At 40.0% G+C, this 23294-nt stretch overlaps 1 protein-coding gene across 1 annotated transcript in view; it reads right to left on the reverse strand.

The window, feature by feature from the left end:
• MCF2L2 (MCF.2 cell line derived transforming sequence-like 2) overlaps window positions 1-23294 on the reverse strand; it is a gene marked incomplete at its 5' end in the record, with an annotated part of 252251 nt that overhangs the window by 1680 nt on the left and 227277 nt on the right. The window contains one exon of the mRNA XM_039242331.1: window positions 584-628. Coding sequence (XP_039098262.1) covers window positions 584-628 — 45 coding nt within the window. The remainder of the gene's footprint in view (window positions 1-583; window positions 629-23294) is intronic.

The following is a 23294-nucleotide window of genomic DNA, read 5'->3' on the forward strand; positions in this document are numbered from 1 at the left end:
TGACCACCAAGCCTTAGAGAACATCCTTCAGTCAAAGATGGAAGTGTGGGAGAGGAAAGTGCGGCTCACAGGCTAAGTTTTACTGTATCTTTGTCATTTGCATATTTAACCTCTTCCTCCTGGATCCACTGGCCATGGGCTCTTAGGGGTGTTAGGTACTAAGTCTTAGATACAATAGTGGTGACAGCACTGTGGGGACCCCAGAATCTTGGTCTCAAGTTCTGCAGTCACATGAGTGAATAAAGGAAAGGCCCACTGCCCAGTGGTAGGAGGAGGGGCTTTGGAGTCAGTGAGACCTGAGCGCAGTTCTGACTTTACCACTCACTCACTAGCTGTGTGATCTTGGGTAAGCCACTTAACTTCTCTGAGCATCTTTTCTTGTCTGTAAAAATGGGGATAATAATATCTATCACAGCTTTGTTATAAGGATTAGCAAAAAGATTTATAAGATAAAATGTCTGGTACATCTTAGGAATTTAATAAATAATACCAGTTATGATTATTGTTAATAGTGATCACAGTAATACCAAAGAGAAGGTCTCAGAACAGTTCTCAGTACTCCAAGTATGTTATTATTACTCACGTTTGGGGGAGATTTGTTTGCCGTTGTCTTCACCCACATAAATATCTGGGGGAAGAAACAAATTATAGAAGTGATAAATGGCTTTAAAAGAAAACACAGAGTATGCACGTGCACACACACACACACACACACACAGGAAAAACCAAACCAACCATACAGGCCCTTGAAGAATAATTTGATATCAGCAAAATTTTAAGTGACAGTTGCATTCTTGAAAACTGAGCAGACTGGCTCTGGTACCACTCAAGGTCTAGTGGTGTGTTGGGAAGACACTGTGAATCTCTTCTCCCAGTCCAGGTACCAGAATAAGCATAAAGAGTGTTGGTGGAGGGGTGTCTGGGTGGCTCAGTTGGTTAAGTGTCCGACTTCGGCTCAGGTCATGATCTCATCATGATTTGTGAGTCTGAGCTCTGTGTCGGGCTCTGTGCTGACAGCTCAGACCCTGAAGCCTGCTTCAGATTCTGTGTCTCACTCTCTCTGCCACTCACACAATGTCTCTATTTCTCTCTCTCTCTCTCTCAAAAATAAATAAAGGTTTTTAAAAAAGGTAAAAAAAATTTTTAAAAAAGAGTGTTGGGGAGAAAGAGAAGAAGAATGGGGAAGTTGGGCAGTTAACATTCAGGCTAGTAAGGACTGGTGTGTATTCTCTTTTCCTTCAGTGGAAGGATATTTGTAGCATACATCACATAAATCCCGACTGGTCTTGGGAATTTAGTTTTAGCATTTAGTGTTTAGAATTTTGATCTTTTAGTTTGGCTTAGAAATGGAATGAAATTTAATTATTTATTGGGGGTGGAGGGAGCAGAGGCAGAGAGGAGAGAGAATCCTAAGCAGGCTCCAGGCCCAGCGTGGCTCAAACCCACCAATGTGAGACAATGACCTGAACTGAAATCTAATCAGACGCTTAACCAAATGAGCCACCCAGGCACCCCTAAAAATGGAATGAAATTTATTAACAAATGAACCTATTGGTGAGTTGAAATTATTCTCATCAATATACATGTTTTTGGTAAATTACAAATTTGGAAGATAAAACCTTACCTTTCCCCTTTCTGTCCACTGGATGGCACAATGGAGCCACTAATAGATCCCACTAGTTCAGGGGCAGCTCTTCCCCGATTGATTTCAAATGGGCAAACTATTTTTATTTTCTTTCAAACTAGATTTTTCCTTATTCCTTACCATTATGCAAAAACTTTTTAAGGACCATCTCTGTCACATGAACTAAAGTACATCATTTTCACCTGGGGGCACAAAGAAGTGAAGTAATTTATCCAAAGACATAGAGCTGGGTTTGAGCTATGAGCCCTTAACCCTTGTGCTGTGCTGCTAACTAAGCTTCTCTGTCTTCTGGAAGTTAACCCATGGGGTCACTTTATGCCTAAACCCTCCCAGTTGCTCTCTGCAGCTCACAACGGAAGAGATCTCCAGGTTGTTTCCACATGTACTAGGCTGGATTAGGATCTTTTTGCTTGGTGGCCCCAAGTGTAAATTATGTGAAGATGGAAGTTGGTCTGTATCTGAAGTGCCTTTTGTTTTGTTCTGTTTTAAAAGTGTGTTTTCTGCGATGCTCAGCATCCCTCCTCATCAGGGAAATACAAATCAAAACCACACTGAGATACCACCTCACGCCAGTCAGAGTGGCTAAAATGAGCAAATCAGAGGACTCTAGATGCTGGCGAGGATGTGGAGAAACGGGCACCCTCCTACACTGTTGGTGGGAATGTCAACTGGTGCAGCCCCTCTGGAAAACAGTGTGGAGGTTCCTCAGGAAACTAACAATAGAACTCCCCTATGACCCAGCAATAGCACTGCTAGGAATTTACCCAAGGGATACAGAAATGCTGAGGCATAGGAGCACATGGACCCCAATGTTCATAGCAGCACTCTCCACAATAGCTAAAACATGGAAAGAGCCTAAGTGTCCATCAACGGACGAATGGATCAAGAAGATGTGGTTTATCTATACCAAGGAATAATACATGGCAATGAGAAACAATGAAATCTGGCCATGTGTAGCAACATGGATGGACCTTGAGGGTGTTATGCTGAGCGAAATAAGTCAGGCAGAGAAGGACAAATATCATATGTTTGCACGTATAGGAGGATTAGGAGGAACTTAACGGAGGACCATGGGGGAGAAGAAGGGGGGAAATGGTGGGGGAAAGGGAGAGAGGCAAACCATGAGAGACTCTTTAATGCTGAGAAACAAACTGAGGACTGATGGATGTGGGGGGGAGGGGGGAGATGGGCATGGAGGAGGGCACTTGTGGGGGTGAGCACTGGGTGTTATATGGAAACCAATTTGACAATAAACTATTTGTAAAAATAAATAAATAAATAAATGAATAAATAAATAAATAAATAAATAAAAGTGTGTCTTCTGTTGTCAAAACACTTGCCAGCTTCTAGGGCAGTCTGAGCTTGTTGTCTTGGACATTCAGAGTTGCTAGGAGCTGGGGTCAAAGAAACTTCAGAACTACGAAACCACGCTCAGCTCAGCAATCAGCTGCCACTAGATGTTCTGGGTTGGAACAGGTCCACAGGTGGGTGTAGGACGAGCTGATGTGTTTAGTTGGGTTTAGTCAAGCCTTTTCCATTTCACCAAAAATTTAAGAGGAATTTTTCAAGAAGACTAAAATATAAAGACCCCTAATCTGTTTGTGTAGTATGGTTCCATTTTTTTAAAAAAATGCATTTCTATAGACAAAAAAGTTTGGGATATAATACTTACAGATGATTACTTCCAGTTATGTTTGATTTGCATTTTTTTACTTTTCTGCATTACATTCTAAGTTTTGTGTAATATATATATGTATTATTTTTATAATCAGAAATGAAACTTAAAATACTTTTTAAAAAATGTTTTACATGGAAAGAGCCTAAGTGTCCATCAACGGACGAATGGATCAACAAGATGTGGTTTAGCTATACGATGGAATACTACATGGCAATGAGAAAGAATGAAATCTGGCCATGTGTAGAAACATAGATGGAACTTGAGGGTGTTATGCTGAGCAAAATAAGTCAGGCAGAGAAGGACAGATACCATATGTTTGCACATATAGGAGGATTAGGAGGAACTTAATGGAGGACTGTGGGGGAGAAGAAGGGTGGCAATAGTGGGGGAGAAGGAGGGAGGCAAACCATGAGAGACTCTTGAATGCGGAGAACAAACTGAGGACTGATGGGGGTGGGGGGGAAGGGAAGGGGGTTGACGGGCATGGAGGAGGGCACTTACGAGGATGAGCACTGGGTGTTGTTGGAAACCAACTTGACAATAAACTATTTATAAAAAATGTTTTATTTATTTTTGAGAGGGAGATAGAGAGAGCATGAGCAAGGGAGGGTCAGAGAGAGAGGGAGACACAGAATCTGAAGACAGGCTCCAGGCTCTGAGCTTGCTGTCAGCACAGAGCCCGATGAGGGGCTCGAACCCATGAACTGTGAGATTATGACCTGAGCTGAAGTCGGACGCTTAACCAACTGAGCCACCCAGACGCCCCTAAAATACTTATTTTTTAAACACGTTTAATTTTGAGAGAGAGAGAAAGAGAGAGAGAGTGTGTGTGAACATGAGTGGGGGAGGGGCAAACAGAGGGGGTACAGAAGATCTGAAGCAGGCTCTGCACTGACAGCAGTGAGCCTGATGCTGGCCTCAAACTTGAAAACCAGGAGATTGTGACCTGAGCCAAAGTCAGATTCTCAAACGACCCAATCACCCACGTTCCTGGAAACTTAAAATGCTTAAAACCAATTGGTGAGGGACACCTAGGTAACTCAGTGGGTTAAGCATCTGACTCTTGATTTCAACTCAGGTCATGATCTCACGGTTTGTGAGTTCAAGACCTGTATCAGGCTCTGTGCTGACAGCTGAGCTTGCTTCAGATTCTCTCTCTCCCTCTGTCTCTGCCCCCCCCAACTCATTTTCTCTCTTTCTCTCAAAATAAATATATTTTTTAAATTAAAAAAATGGGGTGCCTGGGTGACTCAGTCGATTAAGCTTCCGACTTCAGCTCAGGTCATGATCTCACAGTTTGTGGGTTCAAGCCCCACGTCAGGCTCTGTGCTGACAGCTAGCTCAGAGCCTGGAGCCTGTCTTTAGATTCTGTATCCCTCTCTCTCCAACCTTCCCTTGCTCTCACTGTCTCTCTCTGACTCTCAAAAATAAATTTAAAAAAACATAAAAAATTTTAAAAATTAAAAAAAAAGGGTCAGTTATCTAAAATAATCCACAATTTCACCAAAGACTGTTTGCTAGATCTTATTTTCTTTATCATAAGAGTACATGAAATAATTTTCAATAATAAAATAATGAAAGTAACTAAATTATCTGGGCCTAAAATGAAATTCCCCCATATCAGCAAACAACACTTATGTACTACACTAAATGGCTCACAGATATATTAAAGCCTCCTCTCTACTCCCAAGACCCTGAGGGAACCAGACATGGGGCCCACAGTTAGGCCTGCACGGGGGCCTATGGGTAAAGTATAGCAGACAGGCTCTACTTCTGTTACCCTTGTTGTACAATGGTTATTCTCATTGTACATATCTTTCAATGGCCAGGACTCAGAAAATCAGGGACAAAATTGAATTCAGAATTCAAAATTTTCAGTGCAATTCTGGCTAGTAAAATACTATTAGAGCTTAACTCCTTTATGTTCGCCAATAGCACCAGAAAAAGTATATCCCTCTATTCTGTGACTCTCTCATCTTGAAATTGCTTAGGTTCTTAGGAGAATTCCCACCTTACGGCCTTGCCCCGTCCAGGCCTGACCACTGCTAATGTGAGGAGCCCTGCATCCCACCCTCATGCTTCCACTGGAGGAAGCAATTGATCCTAATCAGTATTAGGAGATCAGGCTGTTACCTAACGGAGGTAAAGAGGAATGTGTCTGATGCTTAGGTGATCCACTGGGACATCCCCTAATACTTCCACACCCAGCTGTACCTGTAAATGGGTGAGTAAAAGAAGAAAAGGCAGACAAGAGTCTGGGACACCCACTGTGCATGCCAGCAGAAGAGGAGAAGGAAGGGTATGTAGAATGAGTGGAAGGAAGAAGATGACAAAAGTACAGCGTAGGGACCAATTGCAACCGTTGGTGGCACAGATTAAAGTTAAGTAGGACTCTTACTATGTCGCCTGGTGGAGATTCCCCGCCTTCGGACCAGGCCTCTAGACTCACTCAGACTAAAATTGCAGAGATGAGGACAAATGCCATATGGAAGTTACTAGAGTGTGATAAGGGCACAACTCATTTGACCTCCTGGCTCCCAGATTTCATATATTCTGCCTACTGAGGGCACAGTGCCATAAAATGGCCATTGGTTTAAGGTGTATACTGCATCCTGAAGATTAGCACCCCAACCCCACAGTGTCATGTTTAAACAAACTGTTGCTCATCCTTGCCTTCAAGAGGCTGTTCCATGGCTCTATCTGGCTGGCAGCTTCTAAATGGGGCAGGACGGGTAGTCAGTCAGTCCTGTGATCATATGCCAACAGCTGAGTCTCTCCATTAAAGCAAAGTTATAGTATAACTTTATAGTATATACAGTTGGATGGTATCCATCTGGGAACTCAGCATCAATCTGTGCTGGCCGGTTGGACAGTCAACAATGGCAGGAGACACATCAGTCTTGATGACAGGGAGCCCATGCTGCCGGGCCCATGCATAGCTTCTCTGTCTGCTGCAAAGTCTTCTCTCTATTTATGAGCCCACTGTGCAGGTACTGGGGTGCCGAGGAAAAAGCTGGCTGACACCTGCTGGCCAAGTGACCCAGTCACACCTTTTCTGCAATGGATATTCCCTAGTAGGCGTGAACACAATACAGAGATTTTTGAGCTTAAGTCTATAGGTCTTGTGCCTCTTCCCCAGTTTGACCATGTTATAATTAGATGCTAATCATTACTCTGGAAGGAAGGTGTGGACGCATCCTGAGAAGGTTAAACATCGTATTGTATTTCTTATTTGCAGTTTCTCCATAATCTTGCAGGGAGAAAGGTCTGTCTCCCAACAAGGGGGGGAGTGGGCCATTTATGCCAGCTCAGGGGGATCAAGGGCATATACTCAGACATCCTCATCACAAGTTTTAGAGTCCCACATCTTCCCTATCAGGGCCTGACCTGCCTGCTCATCAACTAGCACTAGGAGCCCAAAACGATTCAGCAGCAGACTTGCCTGGGCTGAGAATTCATCGTTTTTCCACATAGAGCCATGCAGCAGAAGATGAGGGCCTGAACGCTGGCAAGGAGGCTCTCTGATTCACACACTGGGGCTTTAAACTGGAAGTTAATCTGATCCTGTCACTCTTTTGAATGCATTGGTGGTGCTTAGCAATAGCCTCCCACTTCTATGCTCCTGATATTTAATATTTTCCCCAAATTTCCCAAATGCTAGAGACATCACACCAACTGGTACATCCCTGTCCACCTATATCTGACTCCAGGTGTCACCACAGGTGAAGATCATAGCCATTGAACTGCTACCACAAACCAGGGACCAGGGCTTTCAACACTCCACCTACCAACAGAGATGGAGTCCTCAGGTCAAGTTTCTCAGAAGCAGACTGCACAAGAGAGTTGTGGAGAAAGGGCTTCCAGAGGAAACCTGTAAGAGCACTGAGCACAGAAGACAAGGCAGGGAAGACACCAGACGCAGATGTGGGCTCAGCTCAAGTCTAGCATCAGCCTGATCTCCTGGGAAACCCTGGAGCATAGGTGGTGCCACAGATGTCTCCTTTGAAGCAGAAGATTTGGCTTTTGTACCCTGAATCAATCAGCCATTGGCTGGCTGGCCATAAACTGCCGCTGTGGGAGGCTATAACCTCTCAGGCACTTCCTGGCTAGACAGCTCTGGTCAGCTGAGGGCAATGTCAGAAGGGTACAGCTAACCTCATCGCAGCCAGACAGTGAATACACACACCTGGTAAAAAGAATGTGGGCAAGGTGTCAACGGCCACTATTACATTACTGTGTGTGATTTTTTAAAAAAAATTTTTTAAATGTTTTATTTATTTCTAGGAGAGAGAGAGAGAGAGAGAGAGAGAGAGAGAGACAGCGTGAGCAGGGGAGGGTCAGAGAGAGGGGGAGACACAGAATCTGAAGCAGGCTCCAGGCTCTGAGCTGGCAGTCAGCACAGAGCCCGACGCGGGGCTCGAACCCACGAACCGCGAGATCATGACCCAAGCGAAAGTCGGACGCTTAACCGACTAAGCCACCCAGGTGCCCCTGTGTGTGATTTTTAAATTAAAAAAAGTTAATAGATTTTAGAGCAGTTTTAGGTTTACAGAAAAATTGAGCAGAAAATACAGAGTTCCCATATAACCTCTCTGCACTCATTCCCCATACAGCAGCTCCTATTATGAACATGTTGCATTAGTGTGGAATGTTTGTTACAATTAGTGAACCTGTACTGATACATTATTACTAACCAAAGTCCATAGATTACATCAGGGTTTACTCTGTGTTGGACAGTTCTATGGATTTTGACAAAAGCAAAATGTCGTGTATCTGCCATTATAATATCTTACAGAGTAGTTTCACTGGACCTGAAATTTTCTTGTGCTCAACCTGTTCATCCCCTCTTCCCCAAATCCCTGGGAACCACTGATCTTTTTACTGTCTTTATATAGTTTTGTCTTCTCCAGAGTGTCAAATAGTTGAAATCATATAGTATGTATCTTTAGCCTAGATTCTTTCACTTAGCAATACGCACTTAAATTTCTTCATGTCTTTTTGTGGCTTGATAGCTCATTTCTTTTTATTCCTGAATAATTCCCCATTGTATGGATATTCATAGTTTGCAACTCATTTGGGTAAATTCCACAGAATATGATTGTTGCTCTATATGGTAAAACTATTTTTAGCTTTCGTAAGAAACTGTCAAACGATACCATTTTGCATTGCCACCAGCAGTGAATGAGAATTCCTGGTGCTTCATACCATCACCAGCATTTGGTATTTTCAGTGTACTAGATACTACTTTTCACAATGTAACTCCTGAGTTTTGCTTTTTGGTTTTGGCGTTTGTTTTGTTACATTTTGCTTTGAGATGTCAGCCAGTCTTCTGAAGAGTTCACTGGTTTTTATGAAACTGATGTGTGGAAAAAGTTGTCAAAGTTCACTTGGACATAATGGTTATTTCCTTGTTATCTTCCTGACTCCTGAAACCCGCCTGCTTTCCTAGCATTGAACTGTGTGCATGCACACAGACACACATAAACAGACTCCAACCAAGCCTAGATGAAGGCACACTTATCTAAATGTCATCCATTCTTCTGCTCATCTCACACCTTTGAGTCTGATCACTTGGAATTAGCAGAATAGAAGAAAATAAAAAAAGGCACCTGGACAATTCACATCCTTATGTTTTAGGTGAGGGAGTTATAACTCTATCAAGTAGTACCTATCTATAAATTTATAGACTATGCCATTGCTGACCATTTTATACCAAGGTCTTCAAGCAAAGAGTCTTTTAAAGGTCTCTTTTAGAGAATATTGGCACAGGGGGCGTCTGGGTGGCTCAGCTGGTTGGGCATCCTATCAGCCTCAGGTCATGATCTCATGGTCCGTGGGCTCGAGCCCCACAACAGGCTCTGTGCTGACAGCTCAGAGCCTGGAGCCTGCTTCAGTCTGTGTCTCCCTCTCTCTCTGCCCCTCCCTCGCTCTCTCTCTCTTGGTCTCTCTGAAAAATAAACATTAAAAAAAAAGAGGGAGAATCTTGGCACATGAAAAAGGGAGTTAAATGCATCAAGAAACAAAACATACTTTAGGACTAGATAAGGTTGGATATAGGGTCAATTTTCTAATAGTCCTTGATAATCTGAAGAGTCACCTGTTAAATAAACAACCTAGAATGGAATTCTCAACACACATTTTACTCATCTGTAGGGCCCCAGTTGAAAGGAGAGTCCAATACCAGGGGTCTTCCTTCTTTTAGCTTTTCAAAATGGAAAAGGAAGTCAGGATATAACTTGATCAGAGACAGTATTGGGGGATAAAGCCAATTATTTAGATGAAAATCTGATTTTATCTTATCTATTTAAAAAAGCTTTTTAATGTTTATTTATTTTTGAGAGACAGAGAGAGCACGTGTGAGCAGTGGGGGGGGGGGGGACAGAGAGAGAGAGGGAGACAGAGGATCCAAGCAGTCTCTGCACTGTCAGCACAGAGCCTAATATGGGTCTCAAACCCACATACTGTGAGATCATGACCTGAGCCAAAGTCAGATGCTTAATCGACTCAGCCACCCAGGTGCCCCTGATTTTATTTTTTCTTTAAAAAGTTTTTCACAAGCCATTATAAAATCTCCACAAAAAACAAAACATAAAAATTTCATACCTCCCAGAGATTTTGCTACATTCCATAGAGAGATTGGTCTTATTGTGCAAAGCAAATTTAGGTACCATATTCTATGAACTCTTACCAGACAAGGTTCTTCTCAAGGCTGACTTTTCCTGGTCTATACTAAGAAGAAAATATGGTCATTTTGTATTTTCCAAATACAAAATATTATTTTTCAAAGATTTTTTTAAAAAGTTTATTTATTTCCTGAGAGACAGAGAGAGAGAGGGAGACAGAATCCCAAGCAGGCTCCACACTGTCAGCGCAGAGCCCGAAGTAGGGCTCAAACTCACAGAACTGTGAGATCATGACCTGAGCTGAAATCAAGACTGAAACACCCAGACAGCCCCACAAATACAAAAATATTATAACTCACATATATACCCTAATTAAGAATCACTGCTTTATTAAAGGCATTGGCATTAATATTTGTTGACCAAGACTGCACATCACTTAATATGTGACCATCTTCCTGTTAATTTACCGTTTCATGCTCATTAGCATACAAGGGTCTAGAAGTCTGACCAAGAAAGGTAACATTAATTAGCTTTGCCCCCAAGTTGGGATGTGGGGTCTGTGTATATTTCTTCAAAGATTTTTGTACTTTATAGGAACTCAATAAATGTATTTTGAACTAACATTCCTTCTGGACACCTTTTCTAAATAAACTGTAGACCTAAATACATGCTTCATGTCCCATAAAATTAATTACCTAATAGTTCAAAACTGAAGTCTCAAATACTAAATCAAGAGTTGGATTATGGGCAGTGGTAAAAGCATAAAGTAGAAAGTCTTTTGGAAAAAGTTATCTTCAATTTAATCAAGCAAGGAAAGTAAAGATGACAACAAAAATGGCACATTCAGAGCCCCGTAAACCATAATCTATTATGTCATTAGAATATAAAATGCTTCCACACTTGTTTTCTTTTTGATCCCATATCCAGTTTTAGACACCAGAAAACCAACACACAAAGTCAGGGCTGAAGCCTTGTGGGGAAGCACCTGGATCAAGTGTTTCTAACTTTTCCCTGGAAAGCTCTGGGAGGAGGTGAAATCCATAAATCTTGGACAGAGCAAGAAATGAAGTTGCTGTGACCCAGTGTCTTTATTCCCAATCAGAGACATTCTGGCAATTTCATCCCTACAACCATTTCCTTAAAAGGGCAGTTTTTCCAAAGAGGGGCTCATATTTGATGTGAAACACTTGCCTTTCATTTTAATTCTGGCCTAATTAAAACTACATAAATGAATAGCATAAAACTGATTTTATATCCTTCTTTTCACTCACATAATTAAGGAAGGGACTGAGACTCAGGCAATGTCTTCCTCAGCTTCTAAGCAGCTGGTATCTCCCATTTTTGCTCCACTCTCCCGCTGGGTTCTACTTTTAATCCCATGTGTGCTGGGGACTGGGTCTTCCTAACTGCTGGTAGCTCTTTGCATATTTTCAATCCATGGTACAAATTCCACTCCACTGCCTTTGCTTTAGAGAAACATACACGAATGTTGAACCATTGGAAAGAATGACACATGCATTCCTTCCTATCTCTGTTGGAGTGATGCTGGCTCACTCAGGTTTTCCCAAAGTCTCAAGGACCTGCTTCATCCTCCTCCTTCACCACAGTCTAGGACCTGCCTCGGCTCTGTGCATGGCAGTCAACAAGGGAATGTTCAATGGACATCATTTGCTGGATTATATAGTTAACATCTAACTGGCTGCAAGTCTTTTTTTTTTTTTTAAGATTTTATTTTTAAGTAATCTCTACACCCAACATGGGGCTCAAAGTTACAATCCCTAGGTCAAGGGTCACATGCTCTATCAACTGAGCCAGCCAGGTGCCCCCCACTACAAGTCTTCACGTGGAAGAGATGAGGAGGAGGAATATCCTTTCATCCTCTTAAAAAGCTGTTTCATGGGCTCACTATAGCTCCCTCTTTCTCTCTTCCCTGTCCTGAAATGCCAATATTATAGTAATTCTTTTGGGTTAGATTAGCTCAACACTTGCTAGGCTCTGGAGGTCTGAGATGAAGGAGATGTGTCCTGAGCTAAACTTCATCACCCCTGACTCTGCTTGCAGGATAGTATGTCAGCCTGAAGTGATTATTCAATGAGTTATTTTATTTGTTTATTCACTAAACATTTACTGAGCACCTATAAGCACCAGGCCTTTATAGAATATGAGGCCCAAGGGAAGCTAAAACTAATGACAGCTTTCATGCTCTAAAGGAATTTGTGGTCTAATGGGGAGAAAAATTTAAACACATCATAAAATTACAATAAAGTCTATTAGATGCTGTAGCAGAGTACTCTGTCTAGCACAGCCCTCACCTCCTCCCACCTCTATCACCTTTTTGACTGAGGGCCTGGGTGACTTCATTAGGATCAAGCCAAAGGATCCTAGGAAAACTAAGCAGGCACTGTACCTGAACTGGAGCAAAGTCTCGATTACAGGCTTATTCTACAATCACTTATTAAGTACTTCCTGAGTGCCTTGCACACGGCGAGGAATTACAAATGGAGAAAGTTTCTGAGTGGGCAGGCATAGGCCGGGATAAGGAGCACCCTGCCGAAATCACATCTGAGTCTGTAATGCCCCTTCCTCCTGGCTGTCTACAGAGGCCCTGTCTCCACATCCCTCAGTGGCTGCCAGTGTCCTTCTTGTCACGGGGGGCCCTGTATGCCTCTCCCAGAATGTACAGAGTTATGACCAGCAAACCCAGGGGTTAAAGGTGGTATAGGAATGAACTGGGGTGATGATGTCACATGTGTCAAAGCTTTGTAAAGTTCTGGGCAACATAGGGTCCTGATATTCCACATCCTGGAAACTCCCTCCACCGTTGCCTGATGCCCCTGAGTTTGCATTCAATCCCAGGAGTCTCATGTCCTCTCGGGGACCAGCCCACGGCCCGGCTCCCACCCGCTCACATACACACACACACACACACAGTGCACCCAGGCCCCTCTGAGTCCTAGAGCACTCGCTGTTGGCATCGTTCTCAGTGGCTTTTCTTCAGCCGCTGCTTGGTGAGCCACACTTGGGAGATCCGGTTCTGCTGCTGAAAAGTTGGGTGAAATTGACCCTCTGTTTGCCACACTGTAAACAAGGGGGCCAGACGATTCCTCTAGGCCTGTTTGTAAGTTCAGTAGGGCTTTTCTTTCCACCTACATGCTGAAGTTTGGTTCTACTCTTTTTTTTTTTTTTTGTACTTTTTGTTCCCAAGACTTATTTTCTAACTAGAAGTTTGCACCTCTTAATCCCCTCCACCTGTTTTCCACACCGCCTACCCTCACTGCTTGGCAACCACTATTTTGTTCTCTAGGGATTGTTTCTATTATTGTTTTTGTTTGATTGTTTTTTAGACCCCACATGGAAGTGAAATAATGTAATATTTGTCTTTGACATTTCATTCAGCATAATATCCTCTAAGTCTATCCGTGTTGTTGCCAATGGCCAGATTTCATTCTTTTTAATGTCTGAGTAATATTCCATTGTGTATATATACCACATCTTCTTTATTAAGCTGCTTCCATTTTTTGGCTTTTGTAAATAATGTTGCATTAAACATAAGAGTGCAAATATCTTTTTTGAATTCTTTTTGTTTTCTTTGCATAAATACCCGGAAGTGGAATCACTAGATAGTATGGCACTTTTATTTTTAGTTTTTAAAGGAATTTTCATACCATTTTTTATAGTGACTGCGCCAACTAACATCCCTACCAATAATGCTTGAGGGTTCCCTTTTCTTCACATCCTCAGCAACATTTGTTATTTCTTGTCTTTTTGATAGTAGCCATTCTGACAGCTGTGAGGTGATATCTCTTTGTGGTTTTGATTTGTATCTCCCTGATGGTGAGTGATGGTGAGCATCTTTTCATGTGTCTGTTGGCTAGCTGTATGTTTTTTTTGAAAAAGTGTCTATTCAGGTCCTCTACTCATTTTTTAATCAGATTATTTGTGTTTTTTTGGCATTGGATTATATGAGTTCTTTATATATTTTGGATATTAATCCCTTATTGTATATATCATTTGCAAATGTTTTATCCCATTCAGCAGGCTGCCTTTTTGGCTTGCTGATGGCTTCCTTTGCTGTATAAAAGCTTTTTAGTTTGATCTAGTCCCAATAGTTTTAATTTTTGTTCTTGCTTCCTTTCCCTGGGGAGATTTACCCAGAAAAATACTGCTAAGGTTGATTTCCAAGAGGTTACTTCCTATTTTAGGAGTTTTATGGCTTTGGGTCTTACACTTAGGTCTTTAATTCATCTGGAGCTAATTTTTGTGTATGGTATAAGAAAGTGGCCCAGTTTCATTCCATTACATTTGGCTGTCCAGTTTCCTCAACACCATTTATGGAAGAGGCTGTCTTTCCCCCATTATATGTTCTTGCCTCCTTTTTTATAGATTAATTAACCATATAAGCATAGATTTGGGGCACCTGGGTGGCTCAGTTGGTTGAATGTCTGACTTCAGCTCAGCTCATGATGTCACGGTTTGTGAATTCAAGCCCCATGTTGGGCTTGCTGCTGTCAGTGCAGAGTCTACTCCAAATCCTCTCCCCCACCTTCAAAAATAAATAAACACTTTAAAAAACCACATGCGTTTATTTCTGGGCTTTTAACTGTGTTCCACATATCTGTGTCTATTCTTGTGCCAATAACATACTGTTTTGATTACTATAGATTTATAGTATATCTTGAAATCTTAGATTGGGATACCTCCAGCTTTGTTCTTCTTTCCCAATATTGTTTTGGCTATTCAGGGGTCTTTTGTGGTTCCATTCAAATTGGGAAATTTTTGTTCTAGAGGCCCTTGGGTAGCTCAGTCGGTTGAGCCTTCAACTCTTGGTTTCAGCTTAAGTTGTGATTTCATGGTTCGTGGGTTCAAGCTCCATTTTGGGCTCTGTGCTGACAGAATGGAGCTTGCTTGGGATTCTCTTTCTCCCTCTCTGTATACTCCTCCCCACCTCAATAAATAAATAAACAAATAAATACATAAACTTTAAAACATTTTTTATAAAAAATAAAAACATATATTGTTCTAGTTTTGTGAAAAATACTATTGGTATTTTGATACAGATTGCATTGAATCTGTAGATTGCTTTGGATGGTATGGATATTTTAACAGTATTTGTTCTTTCAAGCATAGTATATTTTTCTACTTATTTGTTTCATCTCTGATTTCTTTCATCAATGCTTATAGTTTTCAAAGTTTAGGTCTTTCTTTCTTTTTTTTTAATGTTTTTTATTTTTTTCTGAGAGAGAGAGAGAGACAGTGTGAGCAAGGGAGGGTCAGAGAGAGAGGGAGATGCAAAATCAGAAGCAGGCTCCAGGCTCTGAGCTGGCAGTCAGCATAGAGCCCAAGGCGGGGCTTGAACCCACGAACCATGAAATCATGACCTGAGCCAAAGTCAGATGCTTAACCGACTGAGCCAGCCAGGCGCCCCAAAGTTCAGGTCTTTCATATCTGGTTAAACTTATTCTTAGGTATTTAATACTTTTATTTTACTTTATGCAATTATAAATGGGATTTTTAATTTCTCTGTCTGCTATATCATTAGTAGGGATAGAAATGCAACAGATTTCTGTATATTGATTTTGTATCCTACAACTTTACCGAATTCATTGATTACTTCTAATAGGTTCTTTGGTGGAGTCTTTAGGGTTTTCTTTGTATAGTATCATGTAATCTGCAAATAGTGAACATTTTACTTCTTGCTTATCAATTTGGACACCTTTTATTTCTTTTTTTTTGTCTGATTGCTATGGCTAGGATCTGCGGTATTATATTAAATAAAAAATGGTGAGAGTGGACATCCTTGTCTTGTTCATGATATTGGAGGAAAAGCTCTTTTTTTTTTTTTTTTAACCAATAAATATAATGTTAACCTTGGGCTTTTCATAGAGGGTCTTTATTATGTTGACATATATGTTTCCTCTAAACCTACTTTGTTGAGAGACTTCATCACAAGTGATGTTGAATATTACTAAATGCTTTTTCTGCATTTATTGAGATGATTGTATGATTTTTATCCTTCATTTTATTAATATAGGGTATCACATTGATTGCTTTGCATATATTAAACTATCCTTGAATCCTTGGAATAAATCCCACTTGATTATGGTGAGTGACCTTTTTAAAAGTATTTTTGAATTCAGCTTGCTAATATTTTGTTGAGGATTTTTGCATCTATGTCCATCAGAGATTTTGGTTTATACTTTTCTTTTTTTTTTTAAATAGTATCTTTGGTTTTGGTATTAGAGTAATGCTGGCCTCATAGCATGAATGTGGAAGCATTCCTTCCTCTTCTATTTCTTGGAATCGTTTGAAAAGAATATATATTAACAGTTATTAAATGTTGGGTAGAATTTTCTTGTGAAGCCATCTGGTCCTGGACTTTTGTTTGTTGAGAGGGTTTTTGTTGTTGCTGTTCATTTTTGTTTTTGTTTACTGATTCAATTTTGTTACTAGTAATTGGTCTGTTACGATTTTCTTTTTCTTTCTGATTCAGTCTTGGAAGATTGTACATTTCTAGGAATCTATCCATTTCTTCTAGGTTGTCCAATTTGTTGGCATATATATGTTCATAGTAATCTTTTACAATCCTTTGTATTTCTCTGGTGTCAACTGTAACTTCTCTTTCATTTCTGATTTTATTGGAGTACTCTCTCTTATTCTCTTGCTGAGCCTAGTTAAAGGTTTATCAGTTTTGTTTAACTTTTCAAAGAGCCAACTCTTAGTTCCATTGATCTTTTCTACATTTTTTAGTTTGTATTTCATTTATTTACATTCTGATCTTTATTAATTCCTTCCTTCTACTAACTTTAGGTTTTATTTATTTATTTTTAAGTTCCTTTATGTGTGAGCTTAAACTGTTTATTTGAGATTTTTCCTCTTTCTTGAGGTAGGTCTGTACCACTATACATTTCCTCTTAGAAGAGCGTTAGCTATGTCGCAAAGATTTTGAACTGTAGTGTTTCTATTTTCACTTGTCTGCAGGTTTTTTTTTTTTATTTTCACTTTGATTTCTTCATTGACCCATTCATTGTTTAGTAACATGTTATTTAGCTTCCATGTTTTTGTGTTTCTTCTAGTTTCTTCCTGTAACCGATTTTCATACTGTTGTGGTTGGAAAAGATGCCTGATATGATTTCAATCTTCTTAAACCTATTGAAACTTGGTTTTTGACCTATCATGTGATATGTCCTGGAGAATGTTTGTGGGGTTCTGCTTCTTATCTGTATTTTACATTCCTGTCACAATTTAGGGAGCACAAGGTTAGGCCTTGAGAAAGGCTTCAGAGGCCACGTTGAAGAAGGTAGCAAATACAGAGACATAGTTTAGGGGAGAAGCAGATTGTAGCTGCTGCAGAATGGAGGGAGTCATGGTCATAGAGAAGGATGAGAGAGAGAGAAAGAGAGGGAGAAGCACACAGGGGAATGCACAAGGAGAACATTTCTCTATAGCCATTGGCTTAGAAAATGAGAGAGGCTGAATTTTCATGAATTCTTGCAACCAGCAGGGCTTAAAGCCTGCAGTTTCAAAGGTCAGGAGGCTTGGCTGGGATAGAGCTGCAGGGTACTGAACTGCTCCTGGAGAAAAGGCAGGCAAACAACCCAGGGGTATACAGCTTGGAAAGAGCATCTGAAGAGTGTCTGGTGCACACAGTAGGGGAGATTATTTGCTCTTCTCAGAGCTTGTCTTTGAGGGGCAGCATTCATAGATACGCCTCTTTGGGAACAAAGGAGCTGGCTAGGGTTATTTCCTTCTCCAGGCTCTCAGCATAAACACAGAGCCACCTGTGGGAAGCAGTATAGTGCTGACACAGGCTACCTAACTTGCGTACACTAAGCACCCCCTCCCCCCGACCCCGTGCTCTGGTGGAACTACTCTTCTCAGTCTTCCTGCCTCAGTTCCAGTGTGGCAAGCCCCATCCCCAGAAGACCATCAAAAAACCCTGCCCACACCATGTCTCCCAATCAGAAAGTTTTGCAGGGCCCCAGCTCCAGTGGAGGAAGTGACAGACTCATTTCACAAGCAGATCAGAGCACACCTAGTTAAAGCTTGCTATATTCAGGCCAGGGATCAAACACTGCTCACAGCAAGCAAGGAGAGCCTCTGCAGGTGACTGGCCTGAGGGATAGAACAGCCAGAACATAGCTGACTGCATGCAGCACACACTGGAGGCACTCCCTGAAGAACCAAGCCCAGGGCACTACATGACCTTTTCTTCATAAGGCCATTACTTCCAGCTGAAGGAGACTTAATTAGCTTTTCTAGCATACAGAAGAAGGCAGAAACTTAGACAAAATACCAAGATGGAGGAATTCATCACAAATGAGAGAACAATATAAGGCCACGGCCAGAGATCTAAGTGAAATAGATATAAGTAACATGCCTCATAGAAAATTTAAAGCAACGATCATAAGGATACTCACTGGCCTTGAGAAAATAGAGGACATCAGTGAGATCCTTACATCAGAGATAAAAGAACTAAAAAGAGTCAGAGATGAAGAGTGCAATAAATGAGATTAGAAACATGGTTGATGCAATTTGAATAGCAGGCTGGAAGAATCAGAGGAATGAATTAAAGACCTAAAAGACAAACTAATGGAAAGCAATAAAGCTGAATAAAATAGAGAAAGGAGAATTATGCAAAATAGGAATAGACTTAGGAAATTTAGTGTATCCACAAAATGTAATAACATTAGTAAAATAGGAGTCCCAGAAAAAGAGAGAGAAGGGGGAGAGGGGCAGAAAATTTATTTGAAGAAATAATAGCTGAAAACTTCCCTAATCTGAGGAAGGAAACAGACATCCAGATCCAGGAGGCACAGAGAACTCTCATTAAAACTAACAAAAACCACCAAAAAACATAAAATACCTAGGAATAAGCCTAACTGAAGGGCTGAAAAATCTATACACTGAAAACTATGGAAATCTTATGAAAGAAATTAAAAGAAGACACATACGTACAAAAGGAAAAATAATCCATCCTCATGGAATGGAAGAACAAATATTGTTAAACTGTCAATACTACCCAAAGCAATCTACATATTCAATGCAATCCCTATCAAAATAACAATAGCATTCTTCACAAAGCTAGAACAAACAATCCTAAAATTTATATGGAACCAGAAAAGACCCCAAATAGCCAAAGCAATCCTGAAAAAGAAAACCAAAGCTGGAGGCATCACAATCTGGATGTTAAGATATATTACAAAGCTGTAATCATCAAGACAATATGGTACTGGCACAAAAACAGACAGATAGATCAATGGAACAGAATAGAGAAGCCAGAAATGAACCTGTAAATGTATGGTCAACTAATCTTTGATGAAGTAGGAAAGAATATCCAATGGAAAAAAGGCAGTCTTTTTACCAAATGGAGTTGGGAAAACTGGACAGCAACATGCAGAAGAATGACCTGGACCACTTTCTTACATCATACACAAAAATAAACTCAAAATGGATGAAAGACCTACATGTAAGACTAGAAGCCATCAAAATCCTACAGGAGAAAGCAGGCAAAATCCTCTTTGACCTTGGCTGCAGCAAATTCTCACTCAACATGTCTCTGGAGGGAAAGGAAAGAAAAGCAAAAATGAACTATTGGGACCTCATCAAGATAAAAAGCCAAGAATACTCTATCCAGCAAGGCTACAATTCAGAATAGAAGGAGAGATAAAGAGTTTCCCAGATAAACAAAAACTAAAGGAGCTCATGACCACTACTAAACCTGCCCTGTGAGAAATATTAAAGGGGACTCTTTGAGTGGAAGAGATACTAAAAGTGACAATATAAGGCAAGAAACACAAAAGCAGTAAAAATGAATGTTTCTGTAAAAATCAGTCAAGGAATTCACACACACAAAAGGGTATAAAATATAGTAACATATGCCTAAAATATGGGGAGGAAAATGGGCTCAAATCTGAATGACTATCAACTTAATACAGACTTAAAATATCAACTTAAAATAGACTGCTATAGCACTCTCCACAATAGCTAAAACATGGAAAGAGCCTAAGTGTCCATCAACAGATGATTGTATCAAGAAGATGTGGTTTATCTATACCATGGAATACTACATGGCAATGAGAAACAATGAAATCCGGCCATGTGTAGCAACATGGATGGACCTTGAGGGTGTTATGCTGAGCGAAATAAGTCAGGCAGAGAAGGACAAATATCATATGTTTGCACGTATAGGAGGATTAGGAGGAACTTGACGGAGGACCAAGGGGGAGAAGAAGGGCGGAAATGGTGGGGGAAAGGGAGAGAGGCAAACCATGAGAGACTCTTGAACGCTGACAAAAACTGAGGACTGATGGATGTGGGGGGGAGGGGGGGATGGGCATGGAGGAGGGCACTTTGGGGATGAGCACTGAGTGTTATGTAGAAACTAATTTGACAATAAACTATTTGTAAAAAAATAAAAAAAAAATAGACTGCTATTTGCAGAAGAGGTTATATGCAAACCTAATGGTAACCATATATCAAAAACCACTAATAAATATGCAAAGAATAAAAGAAATAAATCCAAATATACCACTAAAGGAAATCAGCAAAACATGAAAGAAAGACAAGAAGAATCAGAGAAAATCTCCAGAAACAACCACAAAACAAGAAACAAAATGGCAATAAATACATATCTATCAATAATTATTATGAATGTAAATGGACTAAATTTCCCTATCAAAGACATAGGGTGTCTGAATGGATAAAGAAAAAACAAAACCCATCTATATGCTGCCTACAAGAGACTAATTTTAGACCTAAAGATACCTGCAGATTAAAAGTAAAGGGTTGGAAAAATATTTATAATGCAAATGGATGTCAAAAGAAAGCCAGAATAGCAATAATTATATTGGACAAACTAGATTTTAAAACAAAGGCTGTAACTAGAGACGAAGAGGGGCACTATATAATAATAAAGGGGACAATCCAACAAGAAGATAAAACAATTGTAAATATTTATGCATTCAACATGGGAGCACCCAAATAAATAAAATAATAACAAACAAAAAGGTAATAATTGATAATAATACAACAATGTTAGGGGACTTTAACACCCACATACAGCAATGGACAGATCATCTAAACAGAAAATCAACAAGGAAGCAATGGCTTTGAATGACACACTGGACCAGGTGGACTTAACAGATATATTCAGAACATTCCATCCTAAAACAGCAGAATATAAATTCTTTCCAAGTGCACATGGAACATTCTCCAGAATAGATCACATATTACATCACAAACAGGACTCAACAAATGAAAAGACTAAAGTCATACCGTGCACCTTTCCTGACCACAACACTGTGAAACTAGAAGTCAACTACAAGGAAAAGTCTGGAAAAACCACAATGGAGGTTAATCAACATTCCACTAAACAATGCATGGGTCAACAATGAAATCAAAGAAGAAATTAAAAAAATACATGGAGACAAATGAAAATGAAAACACAACCTTTGGGATGTAGCACAAGTGGTCCTAGGAGGGAAATATATAACAACACAGGCTTACCTCAAGAAGCAAGAAAAATTTCAAATAAACAAACACCTAACCTTATACCTAAAGGAACTAGAAAAAAGAAAAAGGCACCTGGGTGGCTCAGTCGGTTAAGTGTCCGACTTCAGCTCAGGGTATGCTCTCACGGTTCGTGGGTTTGAGCCCCGCATTGGGCTCTGTGCTGACAGCTAGCTCAGAGCCTGGAGCCTGCTTCAGATTCTGTGTCTCCCTCTCTCTCTGACCCTCCCCTGCTCACACTGTCTCTGTCTCTCACTCTCAGAAATAAATAAAACATTAAAAAAATTTTTTTAGAGGCAAACCATGAGAGACTCTTGAACGCTGACAAAAACTGAGGATGATGGATGTGGGGGTTAGGGGGGATGGACATGGAGGAGGGCACTTGTGGGGATGAGCACTGGGTGTTATGTGGAAACTAATTTGACAATAAACTATTTGTAAAAAAAATTTTTTTTAATTAAAAAAAAGAAAGACAAAAGAAGCCTAAAGCCAGCAGAAAAAAGGAAACAAAAAAATTTAGAATAAATGATATAGAAACTAAAAAACAAAACAAACAAAAACAATAGAACAGATCAATGAAACCAGAATCTGGTTCTTTGAAAAAATTAATAAAATTCATAAACCTCTAGCCAGACATATCAAAAAGAAAAAAGAAGGGATCCAAATAAATAAAATCACAAATGAAAGAGGAAAAATTATGAACTACGACCAATACCATAGAATACAAACAATTATAAGAGAATACTATGAAAAACTATATGCTAATACAATGTAAAAAAATGGATAAATTCCTAGAAACATATAAATTACCAAAACTGAAGCAGGAAGAGTAGAAAACTTGAACAGACCAAAAACCATCAAAGAAACCAAATCAGAAATCAAAAAAATTCCAACAAAGAAAACTCCAGGACAAGATGACTTCACATGTGAATTCTACCAAACATTGAAAGAAAACTTAATACCTATTCTTCTCAAACTATTCCAAAAAACAAAAGAGGAAGGAAAGCTTCCAAATTCATTCTATGAGTACAACATTACCCAGATACGAAAACAGGGTATTATCTGTCTAGATAAAGACACCACACACAAAAAAGAACTACAAACCAATATCTCTGATAAACATAGATCCAAAAATTCCTCAACAAAATACAGCAAACCAAATCCAACAATACATTAAAATAATCATTCACCAAAATCAAGTGGGATTTATTCCTAGGTTGCAAGGGTGGTTCAATATTGACAAATCAATCAATGTGATACATCACGTTAATAAAAGAAAGGATAAGAAACATATGATCCTCTCAGTAGATGAAGAAAAAGCATTTGACAGAGTACAACATTCATTCATAATGAAAACCTGCAACAAGGGAGGCAAACCATAAGAGACTGTTAAATACAAAGGAAAAGCTGAGGGTTGATGAGGGTAAGAAGGGTGGGTAAAATGGCTGACATACATTAAGGAAGCCATTCTTCAGAATGAGCATTAGGTGTCATATGTAGGAGATGAATCACTGGATTGTACTCCTGAAGCCAAGACTACGCTGTATGTTAACTGACTTGAAAATGAATGAATGAATGAATGAATGAATGAATTTAATAAAATAAAATAAAAAATAAAACAGTTGCCTAGTCCAAGGGCACAAATATTAAAGGAAAAAAACCATCAGCAAAGTAGGGTTAGAGGGAACATACCTCAATATAATAAAGGCCATCTTTAAAAAACTCACAGCTTATGTCACCCTAAATGAAGAAAACCACAGCTTTTCCTCTATGACCAGGAACAAGACAGGGATGTCCACCCTTACCACTATTATTCAAATAGTACTGGAAGTCCCAGCCA

Source organism: Hyaena hyaena, unplaced genomic scaffold, assembly GCF_003009895.1.
Source record: "Hyaena hyaena isolate Hyena2069 unplaced genomic scaffold, ASM300989v1 scaffold_213, whole genome shotgun sequence".
NCBI classification, from domain to species: domain Eukaryota; kingdom Metazoa; phylum Chordata; class Mammalia; order Carnivora; family Hyaenidae; genus Hyaena; species Hyaena hyaena.